Below are 27958 nucleotides of genomic sequence, written 5' to 3'. Positions count from 1 at the left end.
CTGGAGTGGAGTAGCCTCAACCTCCCAGTCTCAAGTGATCCTCCCACCTATGCCTCCCAAGTAGCTGGACTACAGGCATGTGCCACCATGCCTGGCTAATTTTTGTATTTTCTGTGGAGACGAGGTTTCACCATGTTACCCAGGCTGGTCTCGAACTCCTGTGCTCAAGCAATCCACCCGCCTTGGCCTGCCAAAGTGCTGGGATTACAGGCATGAGACACCAGGCCAGGTCTCAGGGAGTGATTTCTAAGGTGACATTCAGTGGGTGGGCTCCAGGCTCAGCCCTCCCTCTCCCCGGCCCCCGGCCCCTCCTTTGCCCCCAACTGACCTGTCACCTCCAAGGGCACCAGGTCCTGCTCATCCTCGATGCCCCTCACCACCTGGCAGCGGTACAGCCCAGAGTCGCTGGCCCTCAGCGGCCCCAGAAGTAGCGTGGCGTTGGCTCGGCGCCGGGGGTAGGAAGGCAGTGACACTCGTCCCTGCCAGCTTTTGGCCACCTTCACGACATTGTCCTTGGCCACCAGGATGGGCAAGTCCTGTCGCTGGCCCGACGCAGTCCGCACCTTGGTCCACTTTATCCGAGGGGCATCTCGGGCTGCACTTGGCTGTGGCTGCAGGGTAAAGAGACAGGGCAGGGCCACCAGCTCCGCCAGCGCAGCCTGCACTGACCCAGACCCCAGCTTCTGCATGTGGAGCCCCCTTTCGCTGGCATCGGCGATATCCTGTGTGCCTGGGTTGGAGAAGGTGGAGAGAGGGCCTGATTCAGAGGCAAGAACCAAGCAGGGACTGCTATTTCCCTCTTTTAAAAAATTTTTTAAAAGGGCTGAGCCAGAATTTGAACCTAGGGCCACTTGACCTCAGAATCCAAGCAGTGGCTGGACGCGATAGCTCATGCCTGTAACCCCAGCACTTTGAGAGACCGAGGCGGGCAAATCACCTGAGGTCAGGAATTTGAAACCAGCCTGACCAACATGGAGAAACCCTGTCTTTACTAAAAATACAAAATTAGCTGGGTGTGGTGGCACATGCCTGTAATCCCAGCTACTCAGGAGGCTGAGGCAGGAGAATCGCTTGAACCCGGGAGGCAGAGGTTGCGGTGAGCCAAGGTCGCACCATTGCACTCCAGCCTGGGCAACAAGAGCGAAACTCCATCTCAAAAAAAAAAACAAAAAACTATTTTTAGAGATTGAGTCTCACTCTATCGCCCAGGGTAGAATGCAGTGACACGATCATGATTCACTGCAGCCTCAAGCTCCTAGACTCAAGCAATCCTCCCACCTCAGCCTCCCGAAAGTGCTGGGATTATAGGTATGAGCCACTGTGCCCAGCCCCTTATTATTATTATTCTTTTATTTATTTATACTTTTGAGATGGAGTCTCGCTCCATCTCCCAGGCTGGAGTGCAGTGGCATGATCTCAGCTCACTGCAACCTCTGCCTCCTAAGTTCAAGCAATTCTCCTGCCTCAGCCTCCCCAGTAGCTGGGATTACAGGTGCGTGCCACCACGTCTGGCTAATTTTTGCATTTTTAGTAGAGATGGGTTTCACCATGTTGGCCAGGCTGGTCTCCAATTCCTGACCTCAGCTGATCCACCTACCTTGGCCTCCCACAGTTCTGGGATTATAGGGGTGAGCCACTACACCCAGCCTTATTATTATTTTTTTGAGTCTGACTCTGTCACCCAGGCTGGAGTGGAGTGGCATGATCTCGGCTCACTGCAACCTTCGCCTCCCAGGTTCAAGCGATTCTCATGCCTCAGCCTCCCGAGAAGATGGGATTACAGGCATGTGCCACCACACCTGGCTAATTTTTGTATTTTCTGTAGAGACGGAGTTTCACCATGTTAGGCAGGCTAGCCTGGAACCCCTGACCTCAAGTGATCTGCCTGCCTCAGCCTCCCAAAGTGCTAGAATTATAGGCATAAACCACTGTGCCTAGCCCCTCACTTTATTTTTATAAGGACAGGGATTTCACTCCAGTGCCACTGATTCACTGTATGGCCCCGGGAGAGGCATTTTCCTTCCCTGAGCCCCAGTTTTTCCGAAAGGTAAAGCAAGAGACAGCTAATGAAAAGGAAATGGTGTTTGCAGAGTACCATCTTTATAACAGGCACTTTATAGCAATCAGCTCATTTGATTTTCATAACCATCTGCAGCGTAGCAATGTCTCATTCTCTTTGGGGGGAGTTGAGGAAACTGAAGTTCAGAGAGATAATTATACTTGCCTAAGGTCACAGACCAAATCTGTGAGGGATTTCTAAAACCTGGGCTCTTGACCACCAGTAGAGGGACACAGACCTTTATTTCCATCGCGCCACCCTTGGCAGACATCACTAATCAATCTCTGCACTATTCTCATTTCTTTCTTTCTCTCCAGTTCATCTGAGCAAAACGATGAGAGGCGGGAATCTCCAGCTTCTGCTGACAATGACTAAAAATAACCTCTTAGGTATCTTGTTCGCTTTTGACTGTTCAAAGACCTTTTAAAATCTATTCTCATTTTATTCTCTAGCCCATGCCAGGAGACCAGCAGGAGAAGGCTCTGGAATTCAAAAGCTGCCCCATCTTGTCCATCCCCCAGACCCCAATCTCTCCCTCCCCACAAACCAACTCACCCTGTTCCCCAGCCACAAAGAGCAGCATCTGCAGCATCAAAAGGCCCAAGGCCCAGACAAACGGGGCCCCCATCCTGGATCTGGAACAAAATGGAGAGGGAGGGAGGAGTGAGCCACAGCCCAACCCTCCCAGATATTCAGCATTGCAGGACCAAACTCCCCCACTCTACAGATCAGGAAACCAGGGCTCAGAGAGACCAGTGTGTTATTCTAGGTCACAGAAGGAGCCAGCAAAGGGCTGAGCCAGAATTCGAACCCAGGGCCACCTGACCTCAGAATCCAAGCAGTGGCTGGATGCGGTGGCTCACGCCTATAGTTCCAGCACTTTGGGAGGCTGAGGTGGGAGGACTGCTTGAGGCCAGAAGCTTGAGACCAGCCTGGGCAACATAGTGAGATCTTACCTCTATTTAAAAAATTAGCAGCCAGGTGTGGTGGCTCACGCCTGTAATCCTAGCACTTTGGGAGGCCGAGGAGGGTGGATCACGAGGTCAGGGGTTCGAGACCAGCCTGACCAACATGGTGAAACCCCGTCTCTACTAAAAATACAAAAATTAGCTGGGCGTGGTGGCAGGCGCCTGTAATCCCAGCTACTCAGGAGGCTGAGGCAGGAGAATTACTTGAACCCGGGAGGTGGAGGTTGCAGTGAGCCGAGATCACGCCACTGCACTCCAGCCTGGGCGACAGGGTGAGACTCTGTCTCAAAAAAAAAAAAAAAATTATCTGGGCTTGGTGGCGCACACCTGTGGTCCCAGCTACGCAGGAGGCTGAGGTGGGAGGATTGCTTGAGCCCAGGAGTTAAGGCTGCAGTGAGCTATGATTCCACCACCACACTCCAGCCTGGGTGACAGCGCGAGACTGAAAACAAAACAAAACACAACACAACAACAAAAAACAATCCAAGCAATGAAGTCTGTGGTCAGAAGCCTGGGTGCTGGTAGTGAATCAAATCTGGAATTGGCTCACTGTTCCTTTTGTGTGATCTTGGGCAAGTTGCTTACCTTCTCTGTGCCTTACTTTCTTTGTGGGTCAGATGGGGATAACATCAGGTAGTTGAAAGGAATGGATGAGTCAATATATATAAAATGCTTAGAACTGTCTCATGCAGTAAGGGGTACATTTTAGCTGCTGCTATTATTATTACTGACCTTAACACAGCCAAGACTGAAATACCATTTTTCAAGTCAGCCTCCTCCATCAGACTGGCGGCTCCTAGAGGGCAGCAGTCTGTCCCAGTCCTCCCAGCATCCTCAGTCCAGGCAGCAGGCTGGCCTCTAAGCCATCCTTTAATCTGGGTTTGCTGGCTGACACGATTCGCAGCTTCAATTCCAGGATGTGGTTGTCACCAAGATTCTATTCTTGGTTTCTGGGATTTTGGAGGAGCCGCCAACTCCCAGCTGGAGGAAGGGGCTCACCCCTGCCCACCCATCCTCCTCCTGACTTCACACAGCTCAACAAAGATACTTCTTAGGCCCACAGAGAAACTTCAGTTGTGGGTCCATTTCCCTATAGGGGCTAGGACCCATAGGGATAAAGTGGACAATTATTAAGCGCCTACTGTGAGCAAAGCCCATGCCAGTCGTTGGGACACAGCAGTGCATTTCCTGACTTCACATTGTTCCAGAGACTAGGAATCCTGGGGAGGTGGTCCCTCCCCAAAACCTCCCACTCCTGCGAACCCTGGTCACCAGGGCTTAGGAGGTGGGCGCAGATGGAAAATTAGAACATCATCTGCAAACCCAATCCTTGCTCCCCGCCCCCATAAGAAATTACCCCTGAGGAAGGGGTGTGAATGGAGTCCAGAAGGGGAGGCTGTATGTGACAGCTGTCCCTTTCCCCAGTTCTCCTTCCCAGCTCCCAGAGTCCCCTGCTGGGAGGCCGGCCTGGGACCTGTCCGTGGTGCTGAACTCTGAGGCGGCAACGCAGCGGCAAAGCCCACCTAGTCCACCCCTGCCTCCTGCCTGCTAACATGATGCCTCAGGGACCAGAGAGGGCTAGAGGTTTGCCTCAGGCTGCACAGCAGGGTAGAGGTCAAAGCCAGACCCTGGACCGGTGCTCTCAACTACCAACTTGTAAACCTCAGCAACCTCTGCCTTCACCAGGCTGTTCTCATTTCTTCCCCTTGGAACCCTGAGCAAGTGTGGGGTCCCCTCATGGCTGTTCCAGGCCTGGCCAGGTATTAGAGAGAGACAGGACTCCGGGTTGCACCTGCCCCCAGCAGGGCCTTATGAGAGGACAAGGCCAGAGAATTCTCTCTCTTTCTCTCTCTCTCTCTCACACACACACACACACACACACACACACACACACACACACCGTTAACAGGTCAGACTACATCCAGATAGCCCTGCTTCTAATCCGGGACAAGCTGCTTCAATCTCTCTGTGCCTCAGTTTCCCCACCTGTAAAATGGAGATTATCCAGCAAGTACCACCTGCAGCTACTGTGAGGATGAAATGACCTAAGACTTGCAAAGTCCTAGAAATGTTAAATTTAAAAACAGCTCTTTAGACACAAAGCCTCATGTATATCCTAAAAATATACTGAGGTTGCCCAACATGGTGACAGACACAGTTTCAGGTGCACACCCCCCACACACACCCTCCCACTCCCTTCCACTCGCACCCTCACACACCCACACCCTTCTCTTAAAATACCTCCTCCCCAGGGCGGCCAGAGATGAGCATTTACACAGCTGTCTGGGGCCCGTGCCCTCATGAATAATGTACAAGCCTCATGCATATGCAAGCAGGGGCCTGCGGGGTGCTGGAGGAGGGGCAGCTCGGATCCATGTGAATGTGTGTGTGTGAGAGAGAGAGTGTGTGTGAGTGTGTGTGTAAGTGTGTGTGTGTCCCCTCCTTCACTTCACCCCCACCTCAAGTCTCCGTTAGCACTGAGTGAAGGTGAGTTTGCCAATGGGCATTTGTGAGTGTTTGTGACTGGGTGTGTGTCCGGGGTGTTGTGTCCTGGCAAGGGGGTGAAGGCGGTTGTGCCATGTGGTGGGTGCATGTTGTGTGTGTGAGCCTGCAGCAGCTCCGTGCACCGGGTGGAGCACATGGGACCTAGTGTGATCTGTGGATGTGTGTGAGTCTGAGTGACCCTCAGCAGGGGGCTGTGCGCACATGTGTGTGTTTCTGACCTGAGAGTCAGGGTGTATTAGTGTGCATGGGTGTGAATGTGGAACTCCGTGGAGGAGAAAGGGAGATGGGCTCAGTCATCATCCCAGGCTTCCCCTTGGGGATTTCAACCCCTGCTCAAGCTTTCCCTGTTAGCACCCCAACTCTGAACACAGACCACGTCCCACACCCCCGTGCCGAGGGTGCACGCTGCCAACCGCCCCTCCAGATACACAAGCGGGACACACACAGCCACGCACCCCAGACACAGACCCCGGGGAAACACACACTCACACAGATTCACAGTGACATTAACAAAGAGAGACAATATGGGCACTTACAAGACAGGCGGCGTGTCTTCTGCACAAAGACACACACCCACAGTCTCGGGCCACCCCCCCCCCCACATAAACCCCTTGATGAACGGAACAGCATCAGACATAGCTCCTCACTCACACGGCGATGCCAGCCCCTGGCACAAACCGAGATGGATAAATGTGGCCTTGGTGACCGATGGACACCCATCATTTTGCCACATGGTGATGTGGCCCTCGGCACAAGTTTTCTGACAAAAGACACAACCACCGTCACATCAGACTCACAGGGGACCCTAGAACCCCTGGGCATACTCCCCCTCCCTGCCTGTCTGGGGCGGACACACACACAAAACCCCCATATCCTTGAGGGGGAACTTTGATTTCAGAATGTCCATCAGCTATTGCGACGGCTGGGTTCTGGGGTCCCACAGTGCACCCACCCCTTCCTGCCTGCCCTGCCCCCACGTCCCCCGCTGGGGCCCAGAGCCAACCCTCTCCCTGGCCTGGCTGTTTCTCATTGATGCTGCCTGAGAGGAACAAAGCCCCACGCGTAGGGATGGGGGTCGCTCCTGCCCAGACAGGGCCCTTACTTCCCAGCCCCTTACTTCCCAGCCCCTGTGCCCCCAAACCAAGCCAGCGCTTCCACATGTGTCCATATGGACAGGTGGAACTAAAGGGGGTGGGGGTAGGGGTCTGTGTCATGCTGTAAGGACGTGGGAGGCTGTGAAGGTGCTGGGGGACAGCCCCCCCTCTGAGCTGGTATCCCTCACAGGTCCTGGGGATCCATAGCTGGGGGGTCTAGGGGACCCCCACCCAACATTCACCTGGGACACCCAGTGTGTTCCCTGGGATAAGGGACAACACCTCAACCCAAGGTCTAAGGGAATAACGGGGAACCACGTTGGGATGGGGACCCCCAGGACCTCCTCCCTGAGTCAGAACGTGGTGACCGGACCTGACCCAAAAGGACAGGGAGATGGCAGGGAGCCCCTTCCCCATGGCCGTTCGCTCTCAGCGCAGATACCCTTCCATTGGGCACAGGGTGATCTGGGGGCCCCCTCCCCACTGCAGTCCGGCCCGGAATCCTCCATTCAACCGCAAATTGGGAATCCCCACTTAAAATCCTGGGGTGTCTCGGCTGAGATACGGGGGTGCCCTGTTCCAGAGTCCCCCATTCGGCATCTGGGTGTCCTCTTCTTCCCTCCAAACTCGGGGGGCCCCTCCCCTAGCCCTGTTTCCCATTGCTCCCTCCTCAACCCTGAGACCCACCCCCAGCCCGGCCCCCTCCCCACCGGGGGGTAGTCTCCGGATTCCGCGGACAACCTTCCTCCCCAAATGTCTGTTCACCTGACATTCCCAAGCCCCCTCCCAGTTTGCGCTCCCTCCTCAACCTAGGGCTCCCCTCCCCCGCTTCAGCCCCCTCCCCATTCTGGGGACTTCTCCCTGGTCTCAGGTCCTCTCCCTAATCCCGAGCTCTGTCTCTAATCCCGAAGTCTTCTCCCGCAACACGGCCCCCTCACGGATCCCCCACCTGGCTCCTAGCTCGGACGCATCCCGGGGCGGCCGCCGGGCACAAAGGACGCTGCGCTCCGGCTCAGCCAGCTCCGCGCCGGGTCCAGCCCCTGCGCCCTGCGCTCCGCTCGCCCCAGCGCCGCCTCAGTGCTTATAAAGGGGCCGCGAGGGCTCTCTGCGCATGCGCCCCCGCCAGCCCGAGGCCTCTGGCTGCGCGAGGGAGGGGGCTCCCCTGCCTAAAATCCCCACCCCGCCCATTTTTTGGACACTCATCGCACCCAGGAGAAGACGGCACCGACTCTCCTCCCATTCTCTTTGCCCCAGGAACCGCGTTAAACGTCCCCATTATGCCCCAGGATGAGGCCGTCCCATTTTACAGGTGGGGAAACTGAGCCCCAAGGAGGCAAAGTCGCTTCCCAAGGTCACGCACAGAGACAGAGCTGGGATTCGAACCTCGCCCTGCCTGATTCTCCAGGACTCATGTTCAAAGCAGTTTTGGCTACAATTACTGGTTTACCCCATTTACAGAGAGGAAACTGAGGCACGGACAAGACGGGGAGACTCCTTGTTCACACAGCTGGTAAGAGGCACGCAGGGTGGGAGTCCAGGTGTGTGACACCCCCGAGCTGTTTCCAGCAACTACAGCCAGATTGTATCATTCATTCATTCACCTTTGTCTGATCAGCATTTATGGAGCACACTCTATGGACTGGGTACTGCTGTTGACACATGAATAATTTTGCTTTATGCAGAGGCATAGGCATGTCCCTGCCATGAGACATGAGACCCCAATCTTTTTTTTTTTTTTCAGACGGAGTCTTGCTCCGTCACCCAGGCTGGAGTACAGTGGCACGATGTTGGCTCACTGCAACCTCCACCTCCCAGGTTCAAGCGATTCTCCTGCCTCAGCCTCCTGAATAGCTGGGATTACAGGCACCTGCCACCACACCCAGCTAATTTTTGTATTTTTAGTAGAGATGTGGTTTCACCATGTCAGCTAGGCTGGTCTTGATCTCCTGGCCTCAAATGATCCGCCCGCCTCAGCATCCCAAAATGCTGGGATTACAGGCGTGAGCCACCACACCCAGCCTGGAGACCCCAATCTTTAAAGCCTAGATCCAAGGCTGGGCGCGGTGGCTCACGCCTGTGATCCCAGCACTTTGGGAGGCTATGGTGGGAGGCTCCCTTGAGGCCAGGAGTTCGAGACTAGCCTGGGCAACAAACTAAGACCCCTTTGTCTCCACATACACACACACAAAAATATATATATATATATATATCCGGGCATGGTGGTGTGTGCCTGTAGTCCCAGCTACACAGGAGGCTGAGGCAGGAAGATCTCTTGAGCCTAGGAGGTCGAGGCTGCAGTGAGGCATATTTGCACTACTGCACTCCAGCCTGAGCGACAAGACTCTGTCTCAAAAAAGAAAAAAAAAAAAAAGGAAAGAAAAGAAAAGAAATTCTCAGATCAGGCAAATCCACAGAGACAGGAGGCAGATTAGTGGATGTTGGGGCTGGGGGAGGGGAAATGGGGAGTGACTGCTGATGAGGACCAGGTCTTCTTTTAGGGTGACGAAAATATTCTGGACCTAGACAGAGGTGACGGTTGCACAATAACGTGAATGTACTTAACGCCATTGAATTGTACATTTTATTTTACTTATTTATTTATTCTTTTGAGACAGAGTCTCATTCTGTTGCCCAGGCTGGAGTGCAGTGGTGCAATCTAGGCTCACTGAAACCTCTGCCCCCATGGTTCAAGCGATTCTCCTGTCTCAGCCTCCCGAGTAGCTGGGATTACAGGCGCCCACCACCATGCCTGACTAATTTTTGTATTTTTAGTGGAGATGGAGTTTCACCATGTTGGCCAGGCTGGTCTCGAACTCCTGACCTCAAACGATTGGTCCGCCTTGGCCTCCCAAAGTGCTGGGATTACAGGTGTGAGCCACCGCGCATGGCCTTGAATTACACATTTTAAGATGGTGAGTTTTATGTTATCTGTATTTGACCACCATTAAAAATATGGTAATGAGGGCTGGGTTCGGTGGCTCACACCTGTAATCCCAGCACTTTGGGAGGCCAAGGCGGGTGGATCACCTGAGGTCAGGAGTTTAAGACCAGCCTGGCCAACATGGTGAAACCCTTTCCCTATTAAAAATACAAAAATTAGCCAGGCGTGTTGGCAGACACCTGTAATCCCAGCTGCTCAGGAGGCTGAGGCAGGAGAATCGCTTGAACCCAGGAGGCAGAGGTTGCAGTGAGCTGAGACCATGCCATTGCACTCCAGCCTGAGTGACAGAGTGAGACTCCGTCTCAAAAAAAAAAAAAAAAAAAAAAAAGCCATGAGGAGGGAAATGTGCCCAGAGAGGGCAGCCTTTGCCCCTGCCTTCCTTCCTATGGTTGTGGTGTTTCTGTGCTGAGAATGGGCTCGCAGCGCTCCACCCTGGGTCCTATATCTGTGAGTGTGTGTTTAGCATCTCTGAGGGTGCGTGTCCATCTGGTAGGAGGATAGGCAAATGAGGGACAAGATAGCTTCCACAAGGTTATCAAAGAAAGGAGGCCTTGGCCAGGTGCCGTGGCTCACGCCCATAATCCCAGCACTTTGGGAGGCCAAGAGGACAGATCATTTGAGGTCAGGAGTTTGAGACCAGCCTAGCCAACATGGTGAAACCCCATCTCTAATAAATCAAAATTAGGGTGTGGTGGCAGACGCCTGTAATCCCAGCTACTCGGGAGGCTGAGGCAGGAGAATCGCTTGAACCCTGGAGGTGCAAGTTGCAGTGAGCCGAAATTGGGCCACTGCATTCCAGCCTGGGCAACAGAGTGAGACTCCATCAAAAAAAGAAAAAAGAAGAAGAAAGGAGGCCAAGCACCGTGGCTCATGCCTGTAATCCCAACACTTTGGGAGGCTGAAGCAGGCAGATCACCTAAGGTCAGGAGTTTGAGACCAGCCCAGCCCAGCCAACATGGTGAAACCCTGTCTGTACTAAAAATACAAAAATTAGCCAGGCATGGTGGTGTGCACCTATAATCCCAGATACTCAGGAGGCTGAGGCAGGAGAATCACTTGAACCTGGGAGGCGGAGCGTGCAGTGAACCGGGACTGTGCCACTGCACTCCAGCCTGGGTGTCAGAGCAAGATTCCATCTCAAAAAAAAAAAAAAAAGATTATCAAAGAAAGGGTAGGAATGAATGAGGGATAAGGGGGGACCCCAGGTGAGCAAGGGGTAGCCCTGGGGTCCCAGATGATACAGCGGGAAGCTGCACTGACTGACTCTGTGTCACAGAGGAGAGATGGAGGTCAAGGATCCCAGCTGATGTGAGTGTCTGCAGGTGACAGCTGTGTCAGCAGCACCCAAACAGCATGCAATGACTAGTCGGTGAGGCTGGAGCGTGCTGGGGGGTTGGCTGTGGCTCACACTGAGAAAGACGCTGAGAACAGCTGCATGACGTGCGTGAGAACCGAGTAGCTCAGCCTCCACAAGTCTGGGGTTCAAACCCCCTCCCTGCCATTCGTAACAATGTGACTCTGAGTGAGCCATCTCATCTTTCTGTGTCTCAGTTTCCCCATCTGAAATGGGGATAGTCCAGGTGCCGGTGGCTCATGCCTGTAATCCCAGCACTTTGGGAGTCAGAGGCAGGAGGATCACTTGAGCCCAGGAGTTCAAGACCAGCCTGAGCAACACAATGAGACCCCCATCTCTACAAAAAATAACTTAAAAGTTAGCAGGACATGGTGGCACACATCTGTGGTCCCAGCTACTCGGGAGGCTGAGGGGGAAGGATCGCTGGAGCCCAGGAGATTAAAGCTGCAGTGAGTCAAGATTGCATCACTGTACTCTGGTCTGGGTGACACAGTGAGACCCTATTTCAAAAATGAATAAAATAAAATGGGGGGAGGGTGGGCGCGGTGGCTCAAGGCTGTAATCTCAGCACTTTGGGAGGCCAAGGCAGATGGATCATGAGGTCAGAATTTGAGACCAGCCTGGCCAACATGGTGAAATCCCGTCTCTACTAAAATTCAAAATTAGCTGGGTGGGGTGGTGCACACCTGTAATCCCAGCTACTCAGGAGGCTGAGGTAGGACAATCGCTTGAACCCAGGAGGTGGAGGTTGCAGTGAGCCAAGATGGCACCACTGCATTCCAGCCTGGGTGACTGAGTGAGATTCCATCTTGGGAAAAAATTAAATAAATAAATAAATAAATAAATAAAATGGGGGATAATTAATGTCCCTACGTTACCGGTTGCTTGGAGAATGAAATGGGAAGTAAACACACAGGCAGGGACTGCTGTTTATTTTACAGGTGCTGGGGAAACTGAGGCTTAAGGAGCTAGGATCACCTGCCCGAGGATGTACAGAGTGAGTAGAGACCAGGTGGAAGCCAAGGTCTGTGGGCGCAGAGCTGAGCCCCAACCCCACCTATCCTCATCCTTCTGCTTCCCCCGCTTCTCCACTCCTCCCCACCCCTTGCCCCCACCCCTCGGCCCCTCGCTGGTGCCAGGGCTGAGCTTAGAGGGGCTGGCCTGGGGCCCAGGGGCGGGCTGTTGCCGGGGGCTTGAATGAGGCAACCTTGCCTGGGAATCTACTGGGCTCAAAGAGCTATTTATAGGCCTGAGCTGGGATTGGGCACCCCTCCCCAGCCCTGAGTGCCTTCTCTGTCCCCACCACCCCACTGGGGCCCTGGGCCAGGGGCTGCTGCCAGTGGGGGAGGGGTGGGGGATGGGACTGGCAGACCAGAGCAGAGGTGGGGAGGGAGGCTGGACCCTCCAAGAGAGCTGGGTCTCAGGGGTGGACAGTGCCTCCAAAGTGCCTCTGAACATGCCCAAGGTGACACATGGGTAAGTCACACACAATGCCACCAACAACCACTGACACACACAGTCACACCCCAGCCACACCCCAGCCACACTAACAGCACAGGTGGCTCACATGCAACCTCACCTGGCCACGCACAGGTCTCACCCACCACGCATGACCAAACCTGACCATACACAATGACACCCAGCCATACACAATCATACCTGGTCATGTACAACCACACCCAGCCATACACACCACACCCTGCCATACACAACTACACCCAGCCATGCACAACCACACCCAGCCAATGACAACCACATCCAGCCATACACAACCACACCCAGCCATATAAAACCACACTCAGCCATACACAACCACACCGGGCCACACACAGGTTTCACCAACCATGCACAGGCAAACCTGGCCATATACAATCACACTCAGCCACACACAATCACACTTGGTCATGCACAACCACACCCAGCCATACACAACCACACTCAGCCATACACAACCACACCCAGTCATGCACAGCCACAATGGGCCACACACAATCACATACACAACCAACCTGGTCAGGCCACACACAACCATACCTGGCCTGGGCCACACACAAGTCACACTTGCTCCACAACCAAAGGCGAAGCTATGAGCTGGGCTGCACCAGTGTCCCTCCACATGCAAACACACCCACTGCTGCTCACACCCACAACACCTTCGCCTTCCTGCCAGCAGCAAAGAGCCCACATTGGCCCCACATTGCTCACACCCAACCAGGTTTCTAGTCACAGACACACCCACAGGTAGTGAGCACACAACCATGTTCACACCAACACCACCAATGCCACCAACCCCGAGATCTGTAGCCCTCCCAGCCACTGTTACAACAGCCACACACACGCAGCTCCTGGTGCTCCCATACACGCCCACCTGAATCCTTTCACACCCAGACACCCCTCCCACTCCCACTGTCACCTCCAGTGGGACCCAGGCTTGCACTGCACCAGGACTCATAACCCCAGCTGCTACTGTGTGAACATCTGTCTCCTCGGAGAGGGGTCCTGATGGGCTCCGGTAGATAAATCAGACTCAGACCTACCGGATGGGGGTCTCCAGGCTCAGGGAATCCCATCAAACCCTCCCTTGCAGATGCCCCAGGCTAAGACCTTAGGGAAAAGATTACATCCATCTCCCAGTGGGGAAACTGAGGCTTGAAGCTATCTGAGGGCCATTCCCTGCCTTGTTCCAGGATAATAAAATCATGGACAGAAGGATCTGTTTTCTGCATGGGTGGGGCTGTCTCCCCAGGCACCACCAAGGCAGAGAGTCCCCACTGACCCAAACTTGCTGTGTGACTGCCAGCAAGTCCCTGACTCTCTCTAAACCTCCAATTTCTCCCCAGAAAAATGCTAACCCAAGCCCAGTTAGGGGAACTCCAGAGTGAGACTGGGGTTTGCATCCCAGTTCCCCTTGGTGATCTTGGCCAAATGACTTTGCTTTTCTGTGCCTCAGTTTCCCCAAGTGAACCAGAGGAGCTGCTTTTGGACCTTCTAGAGCCCTCCCTGCCCCATTCCCTGGGGTGGGGGTGGGAGCTCTTAGTCTTTCCTCACTCAAGCGAATGAATGGACCACTTTTGGCTGCCCTGCTGGGAGCCCAGAGCTGCTAATTCCCTGGAGAAACAGGAGGCTCTTTCATGCCCAGGCGCCAGTGGGGTGAGGAGGCGGGAAGAGGGTATGGAGCTGGCCTCATACCCGTGGGCAAGGAGGCCGCATGCCAAAGCCAGGAGTGGTGTGGTGATCCCTGGAGCCATGCATATCCTCACTGGGGGGACTTGGCTAAGTTGATGTGTCCTCAGCTATAAAATGGGAATGACAGGGACCAGCCACAGCAGGTTTAACGAGCCAATGGGTGGCGACGGAACATGGCTTCAAGTCAGACACACGGTGGACTCTCAGTGAAAGTCAGCTACTGTTACTATGTGTCAACCTGAAGAACCCACAGAGTCCTCCAACAGTGCCGTTAATAGAATTCCCCCCATTTCACAGATGAGAAACTGAGGCTCAGAGAGGTCAAGGTGCTTTTCTAAGGTCACACAGCCAATGAGTGGTCCAGCCAGGATTTGAACCAGATCTGGGCTCTCCAGTGTCCTTGCTCTTTCTAACTTCCTTCCGGGGGTGAGGTTGGGGGCACAGTTTCCTGTCACCTCCAGCCCCAGCCCTGAGACCAGCGAAGTTGGGTTTGGATGGCACCAGACTCTGTCTAAATGCGGAAAGCCCTGGCAGGCAGGGGCTGAAGAGGCAGGCCTTCTGCTGGTGACCCAGTTTCCCCGCCAGCCCCCACCCCCTGCTGCCTGGGGTGGGTTTGAGCAGACACTAGTAGGATGCCGGGAGGACCATTCCTCCAGCCCTTAAAGAAAGGGGCTGGCTGCCAGACCATTCAGCTAAAGCCAGGAACAACAGCCTCTTGCCAGTGGCTGCTCTGTCTTGGAACCCTCCATTCATGCAGAACAGATGGTGTCCTGCCCTTTCTCCAACACCTTCCATGACTGCTCCGGGCCCAGCAGGATGTGGCTCCACATATTTTATTCAAATTCATGGTCTTTCACCCAACTAGGCCTTTGCTTATGCTAAGCTCCCTGCCTGGGACACCCTCCCCACTCCAGATTTTCTCACCCTTGTGAATTCCTGGCGCCTGACCCCCTATTAAGGTGCAGTTCTAACATCCCCTTTCCCAGGAAGCCCTTCCTCCAGGTAGAGCCCCTGCTTCTCCGGCCCCATCTCTCCCTTGGGGCTAGGAGTGTCTATGTCTACCTCTGTCTTGCCCAGATCAGGGGCTCCTCTGGGACAGGCCTGGAGCTGAGGCCTCTTGCTGTCCCCAGCATCATCCAGCAGAAGGCTGGACATGACAGTGTGACAGTAGAGCTTGCAGGAGGTGTCTAGTGAATCAGTGAACCAAATCTTCAGCTTGGTATCTGAGGCTTTATGTTTGGCAAACTCCTGTTCATGCTTCAAAACCCACCTCACAGACTGGGTGCGGTGGCTCACACCTGTAATCCCAGCACTTTGGGAGGCCAAGGCGGGCAGATCACGAGGTTAGGAGTTCGAGACCAGCCTGGCCAAGATAGCGAAACCCCATCTCTACTAAAAATACAAAAATTAGCCAGGCATAGTGGTGCGCACCTGTAGTCACAGCTACTCAGGAGGCTGAGGCAGGGGAATCACTTGAACCTGGGAGGCGGAGGTTGCAGTGAGCTGAGATCACACCACTGCACTCCAGCCTGGGCAACAAAGTGAGGCTCCGTCTCGAAACAAAACAAAACAGAAACAACAAAAAACACCCGACCTCGCAAGCTCCCTCCTCCAAGAAGCCTTCCTTGATGTCCCAGCAGCATTTTCTGGGAAAGACAAACTTGGAGGCCAGGGCTCCTCTGTCCCAACAAGAACAAAAGGGGTTGATGAGGACTTCAGATACTCCCAACATCGTGGCCTTTTCCACAACTCTGCCTTTGGCCTCCGGGAGGCAGTGAAGTTCAGGGATTCCCAGGCTGCATTTAGTGGTTAGGGTAGAGTAGGTTAGAGTAGGTTAGGGTAGCCGTTAGGGTAGAGTAGTTTAGAGTAGGAAGAAAGACATTGTCATAGGAAGTCTCTCTGGCCAGGCGCGGTGGCTTACGCCTGTAATCCCAGCACTTTGGGAGGCTGAGGTGGGCGGATCACTTGAGCCCAGGAGTTCGAGACCAATCTGGGCAACATGGCGAAACCTCATCTCTACCAAAAAACAAACAAACAAACAAAACAGCCTGCCGTGGTGGCGCGCGCCTACTAGTTCCAACTATTCGGGAAGCTGGGTAGGAGGATTGCTGGAGCCTGGGAGGCAGAGGTCGCAGAGAGCCGCGATCCCACCATTGTACTCCAGCCTGGGCGACAGTGAGACCCCACTTCAAAAAAAAAAAAAAAAAAAAAGGCCGGGCGCGGTGGCTCAAGCCTGTAATCCCAGCACTTTGGAAGCCCCGGCGGGTGGATCACGAGGTCAGGAGATCAAGACCATTCTGGCTAACACGGTGAAACCCCGTCTCTACTAAATATACGAAAAATTAGCCGGGCGTGGTGGCGGGCGCCTGTATTCCCAGCTACTTGGGAGGCTGAGGCAGGAGAACGGCGTGAACCCAGGGGGCGGAGCTTGCAGTGAGCGGAGATCGCGCCACTGCACTGCAGCCTGGGCGACAGTGAGACTCCGCCTCAAAAAAAAAAAAAAAAAAAGGAAGTCTTTTGGATTCCAAAACCAGTGCTCTACACCTTCGGGCGCCGAGGGACAGCGCCCCGTGCGCGCAGCCAGCCTTTTCCCTACAGCTTCAAGGGAACCAAGGTAAATTCAATCATTGAACCCGGGCCCTTTAAGAAGCGAGCATGAAGGGGCGGGGTCGAACCAAACCCCACCTCTGGAGCGTCCGCGGTCGGCGCCTGAATACAACACGCATGCGCCAAGCCCACGCGGTTCCGGGTCCCAAGATTTGGCTCCAAGAGCTATTCGCAGAGAAACAGCCTCGCACAAAAAGCCACCGCCCCCGAAACCCGCGGGAAATCTGTTTCCTGTGAGAGGCCTGGCCTCCAGGCATTGGCGGTTTCCCTGATCCTCTCTCCCAAATTTTCCGGCAGGGGATTGATCGAGGCGACATTTAGGACTGGGGTGGGCGAGGGAGTGGCGGTTCTCGTCCCAAGTTACAGGTGAGGACGTGCAGGCCAAGGCGTAGCCAAGATCGCGCCGCCCTGTAGCTTGAGGAGGCGCCGGGATTCGAACCAAGGCTGTGCCCAATCCTAAGCCCTGCGAGGTCTTGTGGAACCGACATGACCCACTCTTTGGTTTGTCCAGAGACAGTGAGCAGGTAAGAGTCTGTGGGGACAGGCAGTGGCGAGGCCCTAAGCCTGGGGTCGAGCCCTCAGTGGACAGATCTGGGGGTCAGGCCCTCCGCGGAGCTGAGAGCTGGTCTCAGCCCCTCTCTTCGCCTTGATCCTGGTGCCTCCAGGGTGAGTTCAGTGCTGAATCGCAACACTCGGCAGTTTGGAAAAAAACATCTTTTCGACCAGGATGAGGAGACGTGTTGGAACTCAGACCAGGTGAGGCGCCTCCCTCGACCCTCCATCTCTAGGGTGATTCAGATCTCATGCCTTGAGAACGTCAGGGGGCCCTCATGGGTGGCCAGGAAAGGAACATGTGCCGAATTTCCTTCTTCCCCTCCACTCCAAGAACTATGTGAATGAGACAGGCATAGCAGGGCTCTGTGCCTGCAGTGAGCTTGCGCCTCAGTTTCCCTGTCTGCTTCCAGGGCCCCTCCCAGTGGGTGACGCTGGAGTTTCCCCAGCTCATCCGTGTCTCCCAGCTGCAGATCCAGTTTCAGGGTGGCTTCTCCAGTCGCCGGGGCTGCCTGGAAGGTACTAGAAGGCCCTGGGTGGCAGGGGTTCCAGGGGTCACCCCAGACACTCATTGCCTTTCTCTGCTGAAGGTTCACAGGGCACTCAGGCTCTCCGCAAGATTGTAGATTTCTACCCTGAGGACAACAACTCGCTTCAGATATCCTGCCCCTGCTTCTGGGGTGGGTGGTCTGTGCCTCTGGAAGCTTTGGACTCACCCAAACCTGAATGGGAACCCTGATGTGTGATCTTGAACACGTGACCTCTAGGACTCCATCACTTTTTCTGTAAAATGGTGCTGATGACCACCTGTTCTGTGTGGGAGGCTTAGAGGGACCTGCAGCTTCCCCAGGTTGCCCACATCGGTGGAGTGTGAGCTGGGTCTGGAAGGGGTGGGGGCCTGCGGGTGGGAAACCAGAAATCACCAGTTTCCCTTGACTGCCCACGCTCACACTTTCCCCATACCAGCTGCTGAAGTGGACCGGCTGAAGGTGACGTTTGAGGATGCCACTGACTTTTTTGGCCGTGTGATCATCTACCACCTGCGGGTGCTTGGGGAGAAGGTGTGAGACCTCTAGGGGCTGTCTCCTCCAGGAAGCCCTCCGGGAAGCACAGCAAAGTCCCTCATTCTGCACAGAAGGTTTATTGGTTCCTCTTGGGAAGGGTCCCCTCCCACCACCTGTCCAGAAGCTGCCTTTGAAGCCAGTTCTGGGTTTCCCCAGCTCTGGCTGACCATTTTGTTCCCTGAGTGTCTGAGTCCCCGGCGGGCGGCCTTCACTCAGGGTCAGCGGGCACCAGGTTGCTCTGGAAGAGCTTGAGGATGTGGTTCTCGATCACCTGTTGCACTGAGATGGGGCAGGGAAAAGGTGGGCTGTGAGCTTGAATCGGGAGGGGGGTGGAGGCACAGGCCAACCTGCGCTCTCCCCTTAGGGGACAAACAGGGACCCTTGCAGAGACCTGCATTACAGAGCAAAGCTGGGAGAACCGAGGCCTCATCCCAGGAACCTCAACTTCCCCTAAGTTTGTAAAAATGCACTTTTGTAGCTTTTCAGAATTAATATAAAAATATTTCCTACCAAGCAAAATGTGTGAATTGTGACTTTCATGAAAAGATGAGCCTGGGCATGGTGGCTCACACCTATAATCCCAGCACTTTGGGAGGTCCAGTGGGGAGGACTGCTTGAGCTCAGGAATTTGAGGCCAGCTTGGGCAACAGAGCAAAACGCTGTCTCTACCAAAAAAATTTAAAAAGTAGGCTGGGCTTGGTGGCTCACACCTGTAATCCTAGCACTTTGGGAGGCCAAAGTAGGTGGATCACTTGAAGTCAGGAAAGGCCAGCCTGGCCAACATGATGAAACCCCATCTCTACTAAAACTACAAAAATTAGCCAGGTGCAGCTGGGTGTGGTGGCTCATGCCTGTAATTCCAGCACTTTGGGAAGCTGAGGCAGGTGGATCACCTGAGGTCGGGAGTTTGAGACCACCTGACCAACATGGAGAAACCCTGACTCTACTAAAAATACAAAAAATTAGTTGGGCATGGTGGTGCATGCCTGTAATCCCAGCTACTTGGGAGGCTGAGGCAGGAGAATTGCTTGAACCTGGGAGGCGGAAGTTGCAGTGAGCCAAGATCACGCCATAGCACTCCAGCCTGGGCAACAAGAGCGAAACTCCATCTCAAAAAAAAAAAATTAGCCAGGTGTGGTGGCAGGCACTTGTAATCCCAGCTATTCAGGAGGCTGAGGCAGGAGAATTGTTTGCCTGGGAGGCAGAGGTTGCAGTGAGCCGAGATTGTGCCACTGCACTCCAGCCTGGGTGACAGAGCGAGACTCTGTCTCAAAAAATAAATAAAAAAGATTTTAAAAATTAGCTGGGTAGAGTGGTACATGCCTGTAGTCCCAGCTACTCAGGAGGCTGGGGAAGAAGGATCACTTGAGCCCAGGAGTTTGAGACCAGCCTGGGCAACATAGCGAGACCCTGTCTCTTCTAAAAAAACAACAACACAGCCAGGCGTGGTGGCTCACACCTGTAATCCCAGCACTTTGGGAGGCCGACACAGGCGGATCACAAGGTCAGGAGTTCAAGACCAGCCTGACCAACATGGTGAAACCCTGTCTCTACTAAAAATATAAAAATTAGCCGGGCGTCATGGTGTGCACCTGTGGTCCCAGCTACTCACGAGGCTGAGGCAGGAGAATCGCTTGAACCTGGGAGGTGGAAGTTGCAGTGAGCCGAGATGGCGCCATTGCACTCCAGCCTAGGTGACAGCGCGAGACTCCATGTCCAAAAAAAAAAAAAAAGCAACAACAAAAAATTAGCCAGGCATGGTGACGAATGCCTGTGGTCCCAGCTACTCGGGAGGCTGTGGTGGGAGGATCACTTGAGCCTGGGAGATCGAGGCTGCAGTAAGCTGTGCCTGCACCACTTCATTCCAGCCTGGGTGATAGAGCAAGACTTTCTGCCTGGAACAAAAAAACAAACCCCCCGAAAACATGAGGAGGGATGAGGAATGATTTCTGTCCCAAACACAGTAAAACTCTGAAGGAAGGAGGGGGATATTTCCTAAGCACCCCATCTCTACCATGACCCCAGGGGGTCGGTTCAATTGGGATCTCCCCATTTTATGGATGGGGAAGTTGGGGTCCCATTGTGACAGAGAAAATGGAGTCAAACTGGGGTCTGCCTATGGCCCCTGTTCAAACCCACTGCCCGCCACGGAGAGGGATGGCCTCTGTGGCTCTGTGCACTGTGGCCTGGCCGCCTACCCCTTGGTGTCCTCACTGCCAGGCCTCCGCAGGGGCCACTCCTCCCACCTGGATGCCATTCTCCCTCCCTTCAGGTCCCCCAGAATCCTTCCCTGACCTCCCCATCCCAGGGCTGGGCCCATCTCACTTCTCGGGGTCTCAACCTTAAGACACCTTCCTCCAGGAAGCCTCTCTGACTTCTGTTGGCCACTTTGGGGCTCTTTGATGAGAGGCCCCTCTTTCGGCCTCTCATGCCTATGTGTCCCCCATCATGGCCACAGCCACTGACACCCATTGTCCTCCCTACCCCAGCACATGTGGAGCCCCAGGAGCCAGGACTGGGATGTTCCCAGGCGGGATACACAGCAGTGCTCGACACCTGTCAACACACTCTCGCTGCCGGCGTATGACCACTGAAGGGGTGTCCCATGTACCCCTTTATGGTCACCCTGCCTATGGAAGGGACCCCACCCCTGCTCTGTGTGTCTCAGGCCGACCTTTCCGGTATCCCAGGGCCACGGCAAGGTCCATCGGGGTGTAGCCAGAGTCGGCTTCGGTGGTGAGGTCAGCGCCTCGGGCTGCAAAGGAGAGGGGAGGGCGCTGGAGGGTGGGGCCTGGGAGTCCAGAATGGGGTCTGGGGACCTGGGAGATCCCATGGCACCCCTCATTCCCCACAATGCAGCCGTGGGTCTGCCCGTTGCCCATGTGGCCTTTGACAAGGGTCCAACCTCTGCTATCTCGGTCTCCACTGAAGAACGTGGCTGAAGGGTCTCTGAACCATGGAGGATGGAGGTGCTTAGCCTCTTGGCCAGATCCTAAACCCAGACCCCGACTCCCGTGTGGTTCTACCACCTCCTCCCCTCTGATCCACCCTCCGAGAAGAGCAGGCAGGGACTACCTGCTCCAAGAACTCTTCAAGCAACGCTTGGGCGTCCCCCTGCCCTCAGGATTCCCGCAGGGCCCGCTGGAGTGCTGGGGCCCCCAGGGCCACTCCCGACTCCCACTCACCCAGCAAGGCCTCAACGCATTTCACGTGGTTCCCGCGCACAGCGTACAGCAGTGGCGTCCCTCCATTCTGTCGTGGGTAGGGGCAGGAGAAACCAAAGGTTTACCTCTTCCTCATTCTCAAAATGCCTTGTACTCTCTGGCCTCCAGTTGAATGTGGTTCCTCCTGCTCATCACTGGGCCCATCTCACTTTCTGGGGTCTCAAGCTTAGACACCTTCCTCCAGGAAGACCTCTCTGATTTCCCTTGCCCACATGGGGCTCTTGCAGCCACCTGTGCATCTGCCATCGCAGCGCAGTTCACTGCATCTCAGCTGCCTGTTTCCATGTCTGCCTTCCCTGCATGGGGAGCTCTGCTCTGTGAGGCTGGGAATGGGGCTGTCTCGTGTTCTCGGCACCCAGAGCAGGCCTGCACCTTTCAGGTACTCTGTGAACATTTGAGGCAGGAATGAAGGCCAGGAGGCTGAGAGGTCCTGGGGATGGGCAGTCCCTCACCCAATCATAGATGTTGATGTCCACGTCACGCTCCAGCAGCAGCCCCACAATGTCTGTGTAGCCGCCTGTGCTGGCCAGCGACAGGGCGCTCTCTCGCTCTTTTGCCAGGATGTGGGGGTCGGCACCCTGCAGGGAGAAGAAGGGACAGTGGTAGGATGGATTGGGGCATAACCAGGAATCCTGGGGTACCCACAGCAGCCGCATCTTTTTTTTTTTTTTGGAGATGGAGTCTTGCTCTGTTGCCCAGGCTGGAGTGCAGTGGCGCAATCTCGGCTCACTGCTACCTCCGCCTCCCAGGTTCACACAGTTGTCCCACCTCAGCCTCCAGAGTACCTGGGATTACAGGCGCCCACCACGACGCCTGGCTAATTTTTGTATTTTTTTAGTAGAGACAGGGTTTCACCCTTGTTGGCCGGGCTGGTCTTGAACTCCTGACCTCAAGTGATCCACCCGCCTCGGCCTCCCAAAGTGCTGGGATTACAGGCATGAGCCACTGCACCCAGCCAGCAGCCGCATCTCAAAGACAAGGCGCCAGCAGACACAGCCAAAACCCCAGCCCACCCTAAGGCCCCCGGGAACCCCCCAGCTGCCCAGCTGGGCTGGGACGCACCCACTCCAGCAGGAAGCGAACGGTCTCAATCTCTCCAAAGGCCGAGGCCCAGATGAGGGGGGTGAAGCCGCGCTCGTCTGGCTTGTTGACGAGGTTGTCACCTGGCAGGAGGAGGCGGGCAATACCACCAGGCTGCACCCCTGCCCCCTATCCCCAGTGCTGCCAAATGGGGACGAGGTGGGGGGCTGGGGTTAGACAGGGGAATGAGGGGGAGCGTATGTTGATGGACATACATGGACACGGTCACACACACAGTTAGATACAATCACACACGTGGACACTCACAGGTCACGTCATGAGTGGGTATGGACACCCATATGCACACACCAGCCAGGTGCAGACATGCCAGCACATGTGTGTGGACACGCACCTTTCCGCAAATGCTCCTTCAGCTGGTCCAGCTCCCCCTGTGCTGCGAGCTGGTGGATGGACAGGGCTGGGGCAGGACAGAGGCAGAGTCCTCACTCATCCCCTTGCTTCTCTGTGCCTCAGTTTACCCTCTGTCCACGATTGCTCCTCACAGGCCCTCCCACCCTCCTACTCCTCTCCTTGTTGGGGACCGTGGGCCCACTCACAGTCTAGGGTGGCCGGCAGAGCTGACACCTCGTTCCCTCGCTGCCGGTTGGTGAGAGTGGTGGAGTGCTTCAGGGAGCTGCCTGCTGGGAAACAGACAACAGGCGTCAGTTTCCCCTCAGTAGATGTCTCTGAGGCTTCAGGACAGAAGCCCATCTGTTTTTTTTTGTTGCTGTTGTTGTTTGAGATGGAGTCTCCGTCTGTCCCCCAGGCTGGAGTACAGTGGCGTGATCTCGGCTCACTGCAACCTCTGCCTCCTGGGTTCAAGCGATTCTTGTGCCTCAGCCTCCCGAGTAGCTGGGATCATAGGCGCCCACCACCACACCTGGCTAATTTTTGTATTTTAAGTAGAGACGGGGTTTCGCTATGTTGGCCAGGCTAATTTCAAACTCCTGACCTCAAATCATCCACCTGCCTCGGCCTCCCAAAATGCTGGGATTATAGGCATGAGCCACCACACCCAGCTATTGGGGTTTTTTTTTTTTTTTTTTGAGACAGAGTCTTGCTCTGTTGTCCAGGCTGGAGTGCGGTGGTGTGATCACAGTTCACTTCAGCCTCAACCTCCTGGGCTCAAGCCAACCTCCCACCTCAGCCTCCTGAGCAGCTGAAACTACAGGTGCCACCATACCCAGCAAATTAAAAATATATATATTTTGGTAGAGATGGAGTCTTGCTCTGTCGCCCAGGCTGGTCCCAAACTCCTGGGCTCAAGCAATTCTCCTGCCTTGGCCTCCCAAAGTGCTGGGATTACAGGCATGAGCTACCATGCTACTGCCTTCGGTATCTCCCTGGGGTCTTGGAGCTACCAAAGGCAGTGCCTGGGACTCCACCATTCACTCACTCTACTCTCTTGAATACCCAGGGTGCATCTTTCTCCTCCCTGCCTGGCAATGTTCTGAGCAAACAAGACATAGTTTTTGCCCTCTAGGGAGTCGGGGGTCAAGTAGGTGCATCAGACATAGAGAAATAATAAAAAACTTCAAGTTGAAATAAGTGTTCAAAAGAACTTAAGGCCGGGCACAGTGGCTCATGCCTGTAATCCCAGCACTTTGGGAGGCTGAGGTGGGTGGATCACCTGAGGTCAGGAGTTTGAGACCAGCCTGACTAACATGGTGAAATTCCACCTCTACTAAAAACACAAAATTAGCCATGCATGGTGGCAGATGCCTGTAATCCCAGCTACTCAGGAGGCTGAGGCAGGAGAATCGCTTGAATCCAGGAGGTGGAGGTTGCAGTGAGAGAGATCACGCCACTGCACTCCAGCCTGGGCAACAAGAGCGAGACTCCATCTCAAAAAAAAAAAAAAAAAATTTAAAAGCAGGTAGAAGAGGATGAAAAGAACGGAGCACAAGGCATAAGTCCTTCTTAGACAAGGTGGTAACAGGAGGGTCTCCCCAAGGTGACACCACCGAGATCTTAGGAAGTCAAAGAAATCCGCTACAGGGACTGGGCGCGGTGGCTCACGCCTGTAATCCCACCACTTTGGGAGGCCGAGGCGGGCAATCACCTGAGGTCAGGAGTTCAAGACCAGCCTGGGCAACATGGCAAAACTCCATCTCTACTAAAAACACAAAAATCAGCTGGATGTGGTGGTGCATGCCAGCTACTTGGGAGGCTGAGGCAGGAGAATCACCTTAACCCAGGAGAGGGAGTTGCAGTGAGTCAAGATAGTGCCACTGCACTCCACCCTGGACAACAGAGCAAGATTCCGTCTCAAGAAGAGAGGGGATCCGGGAGGCGTCTCGAGAGTGGGGAGAGGGGAAAGGAGGGGAGGGGAGGCGAGGGGAGGGGAGGGAGCCTGGGCAACAAAAGCAAACCTCCATTTAAAAAAAAAAAAAAAAACGGACTGTAGTCCCAGCTACTCGGGAGGCTGAAGCAGGAGAATGGCGTGAACCCGGGAGGTGGAGCCTGCAGTGAGCCAAGATTGCGCCACTGCACTCCAGCCTGGGCGACAGAGCGAGACTCCATCTCAAAAAAAGAAAGAAAGAAATAAAAAAAAAACGGAGGCGGGAAGGGAGGGGAGTCAGCTATAGGAAGAAGTGTAGGAAGAGCATTCCAGACAGGAGTGGCAGCAACAAAGGTCGTGGGAGGGAACTAAATTAGGCATATTCTTGGACTCCAATCAAAAATAAATCCTCAGTTCCTCAGTAAGTAAAACAGGATGACCATCTGACCCAGTAATTTCACTCCTAGCTATCTACCCTCAAAGAGTTAAAAACAGGTGTGAAGGGCCAGGCACTGTGGCTCACACCTGTAATCCCAGCACTTTCGGAAGTGGAGGCCTGCAGATCACTTGAGCCCAGGAGGTGGAGACCAGCCTCTCAAAAAAAAAAAAAAATTATCCAGGTGTGGTTGCATGCCTATAGTCCCAGCTCCTAGGGAGGCTGAGTGATGGCTTGAGCCCAGGAAGTTGAGGCTGCAGTGAACTATGATTGCATCACTGCACTCCAGCCTTAGTAACAGAGCGAGACCCTGTATCAAAAAACAAAAACAGGCCGGGCACAGTGGCTCACGCCTGTAATCCCAGCACTTTGGGAGTCCGAGGTGGGCGGATCACCTGAGGTCAGGAGTTCAAGACCAGCCTGGCCAACATGGTGAAACCCCGTCTCTACTAAAAATACCAAAAAAATTAGCTGGGCGTAGTGGTGGAAGCCTGTAATCCCAGCTACTCAGGAGGCTGAGACAGGAGAATCAGTTGAACCCAGGAGGCGGAGGTTGCAGTGAGCTGAGATCGCGCCATTGCACTCCAGCCTGGGCAACAAGAGCAAAACTCCATCTCAAAAAACAACAAAACAAAACAAAACAAAAACGAAAGCAAGACAAAGGTTCCATCTGGGGCCTGACATTCCATCATCATGGAATCCCAGAGGGCCAATCCCAGAGGAGGTATCCTACCCTGTGGAGAGGAAACACTGGCATCCGGTTCAGGATTCACAGGCTCAGGGGTGCAGGGAAAGAGACTGAGGACCACAGTGTCTGAGCCATCTGCAGCCTCCTCTCCAGGGTCTTCAGGGTCCCCAAGTTCTGAGGCAGGGGTCTGCTGGGTCAGGATGAGGTCTTCTGCAGGCTGGGTAAGCTCCATGGGGAAAGCTGGCGGAGGTGTCAGAAGGGGAGAGATGACAATAATTATCAACAGTTATAATAAAGTAGGCACCGACTGCATACCTAGCCTTGCACTGTGAGGGTGGGTAAACTGAGGTCCAGGTTAATTACCAGAGCCAGGGAAATGAAAACCAGAGTCCAACTGCTTTCGAGGTCTACCATTCCCCACCACCAAAGCACCTACAATGTGCAATGTTTAAGAGCCTGGGCTCTGGCCGGGCACAGTGGCTCACGGCTGTAATCCCAGCACTTTGGGAGGCCGAGGAGGGTGGATCATGAGGTCAAGAGTTCGAGACCAGCCTGGCCACCATGGTGAAACCCCATCTGTACTAAAAATACAAAAATTAGCCAAGCGCGGTGGCGGGCGCCTGTGATCCCAGCTACTCAGGAGGCTGAGGCAGAATTGCTTGAACCCGGGAGGTGGAGGTTGCAGTGAGCAGAGATCGCACCACTGCACTGTAGCTTGGGCGACAGAGCAAGACTCCGTCTCAAAAAAAAAAAAAAAAAGAAAGGAAAAAAAAGCCGGGGCTCTGGGGTCAGCTGTCTGGGTTCGAATCCCTCAATTTATAGGCCGTGAGAACTTGGGCACGTGACTTAACCTTTGAGCCTCAGTTTCCTCCACGACAAAATGTGGAAATGAGACCTACAACGAATTATGTCTGTACATAGCTTATTGGGGGATCGCTAAGGGTGGAGCTCAATAAATATTCGCTATGGTTGTTGGGAGGGGCTCCCCATAATGAGTGACGGCTCAACAAAGGTGCGATTGGTCCCAGTCCCACCCAAGCCTCCTAAATCGATCCAGGAGGTCCACTCACCTCCCCACGAGCCTCCTCTGTCCCCCCGCGCCGAAAGCCCAGTTCTCTCAAAACTTGGGGGCCCAAATCACAAACTTTTCTCTTCCTATGGATATAGCAGGAGGCAAGCTGGAGACTGGACCCTCAGCGATCTGGCTTCCTCTGCCGGGACAGAAAGCAACTTGATACTCGACCGCTACCCCCACCCCAGAGCTCCCCCACTGCGCGTGCGCACCCCCGCCCCCCAAAAGTGAGGAAGGGCCGGGCAGTAAGTGCTGCCTCTGGCCCTTTAAGACTTAGGGGAGGGCGTGGGTTCCGCTGGGGCCCTGGGAGGGCAGTTGCGCCTGCGCCTTCTTTTCCCCTCCTCACCGACTCGGAGGGAATGGGCGGGGCCTAAAGGGCTCTGAGAATTTCACTACGCCTGCGCCCGCTCACCTTTACCCTGCCCACAGATTTTTCCAGAGGGAGCCAATTGGCTCCGGCTTCGGGTAGATGGGCGGGGCTATCTCAAGAAGAAGAAGTAGGGGAAGTACGCGGGGCGTCTGGAACTTAAAGGGGCAGCGTACCTTGGCCGTCCCGTTCCACAACAAGGTCCCTTCTGCGGTCTCAAAGGCTTATAAGCAAGGGCGGGGGCAGAGGGCTAAAGAAGGGAGTTTATGCGGCCCGAGTGGGTAATGCGTGGAGGACTCCCCCAACTCGTCTCTCAAGGAAAAGGGGGTTCAGAAAGGGAGAGAGTTCTTCCCCCTCTCCTGCCTGGGTGTCGCTCCACCAGCCTCCGGGCCGTCGCGCCCCCTCCTCACTGCGCCACCCCCGGGTGTGCCTCCTTCCCTCCGTCTCACACAGCCCCTTTCTTGTCCGCAAAGACTGAGG

At 54.7% G+C, this 27958-nt stretch overlaps 3 protein-coding genes and 1 long non-coding RNA gene across 9 annotated transcripts in view; 2 read left to right on the top strand and 2 right to left on the bottom strand.

The window, feature by feature from the left end:
- NCAN (neurocan) overlaps positions 1 to 7713 on the bottom strand; it is a 40362-nt gene extending 32649 nt beyond the window's left edge. The window contains exons 1-3 of one of the 2 annotated variants that reach the window (XM_034946307.2): positions 7576 to 7713; positions 2615 to 2694; positions 329 to 730 (exon numbers count right to left, since the gene is read on the bottom strand). In XM_034946307.2, the coding sequence (XP_034802198.1) occupies positions 329 to 730; positions 2615 to 2687 (475 nt within the window). In that variant the 5' untranslated portion in view covers positions 2688 to 2694; positions 7576 to 7713. Of the gene's footprint in view, positions 1 to 328; positions 731 to 2614; positions 2695 to 3759; positions 5194 to 7575 lie in introns of those variants that run through there. The other variant, XM_034946306.3, reaches the window with a different exon arrangement.
- A 123-nt stretch (positions 7714 to 7836) lies between these two features.
- Positions 7837 to 14054, top strand: LOC117977081 (uncharacterized). Its single transcript, XR_004667977.2, has 3 exons — positions 7837 to 7935; positions 8085 to 8136; positions 11863 to 14054. It is a non-coding gene; the product is annotated as an uncharacterized LOC117977081 (long non-coding RNA).
- Positions 14055 to 15403: 1349 nt separating this feature from the next.
- On the top strand, positions 15404 to 18849 carry NR2C2AP (nuclear receptor 2C2 associated protein). The gene is made up of 6 exons (XM_008970999.4): positions 15404 to 17238; positions 17380 to 17470; positions 17680 to 17785; positions 17857 to 17924; positions 18211 to 18327; positions 18695 to 18849. The coding sequence occupies exons 1-6, from the start codon at positions 17201 to 17203 to the stop codon at positions 18782 to 18784; spliced, it is 510 nt and encodes a 169-aa protein (XP_008969247.1). The 5' UTR covers positions 15404 to 17200; the 3' UTR covers positions 18785 to 18849.
- Positions 18392 to 27956, bottom strand: RFXANK (regulatory factor X associated ankyrin containing protein). 5 transcript variants are annotated; one of them, XM_008970996.6, is made up of 10 exons: positions 27655 to 27956; positions 27110 to 27250; positions 26085 to 26279; positions 23192 to 23272; positions 22987 to 23052; positions 22617 to 22717; positions 22007 to 22132; positions 21516 to 21582; positions 21005 to 21085; positions 18392 to 18609 (listed from the first exon to the last, which is right to left on the bottom strand). In XM_008970996.6, exons 3-10 carry the CDS (start codon positions 26269 to 26271, stop codon positions 18539 to 18541), a joined length of 780 nt encoding a protein of 259 aa, XP_008969244.1. In that variant the 5' UTR covers positions 26272 to 26279; positions 27110 to 27250; positions 27655 to 27956; the 3' UTR covers positions 18392 to 18538. The 5 variants fall into 5 exon arrangements, with proteins under 5 accessions (XP_008969244.1, XP_003817781.1, XP_057156619.1 ...); XM_003817733.6 differs by having other exon boundaries at positions 23192 to 23275; positions 27655 to 27952; XM_057300636.2 differs by lacking the exon at positions 22987 to 23052 and having other exon boundaries at positions 23192 to 23275; positions 27655 to 27952.
- Positions 27957 to 27958: the final 2 nt, after the last annotated feature.

This window comes from Pan paniscus, chromosome 20 (assembly GCF_029289425.2).
Source record: "Pan paniscus chromosome 20, NHGRI_mPanPan1-v2.0_pri, whole genome shotgun sequence".
Taxonomy (NCBI): Eukaryota; Metazoa; Chordata; class Mammalia; order Primates; family Hominidae; genus Pan; species Pan paniscus.
Note: the sequence above shows the minus strand (reverse complement) of the source record. Positions and strands in the feature narration are given on the sequence as shown.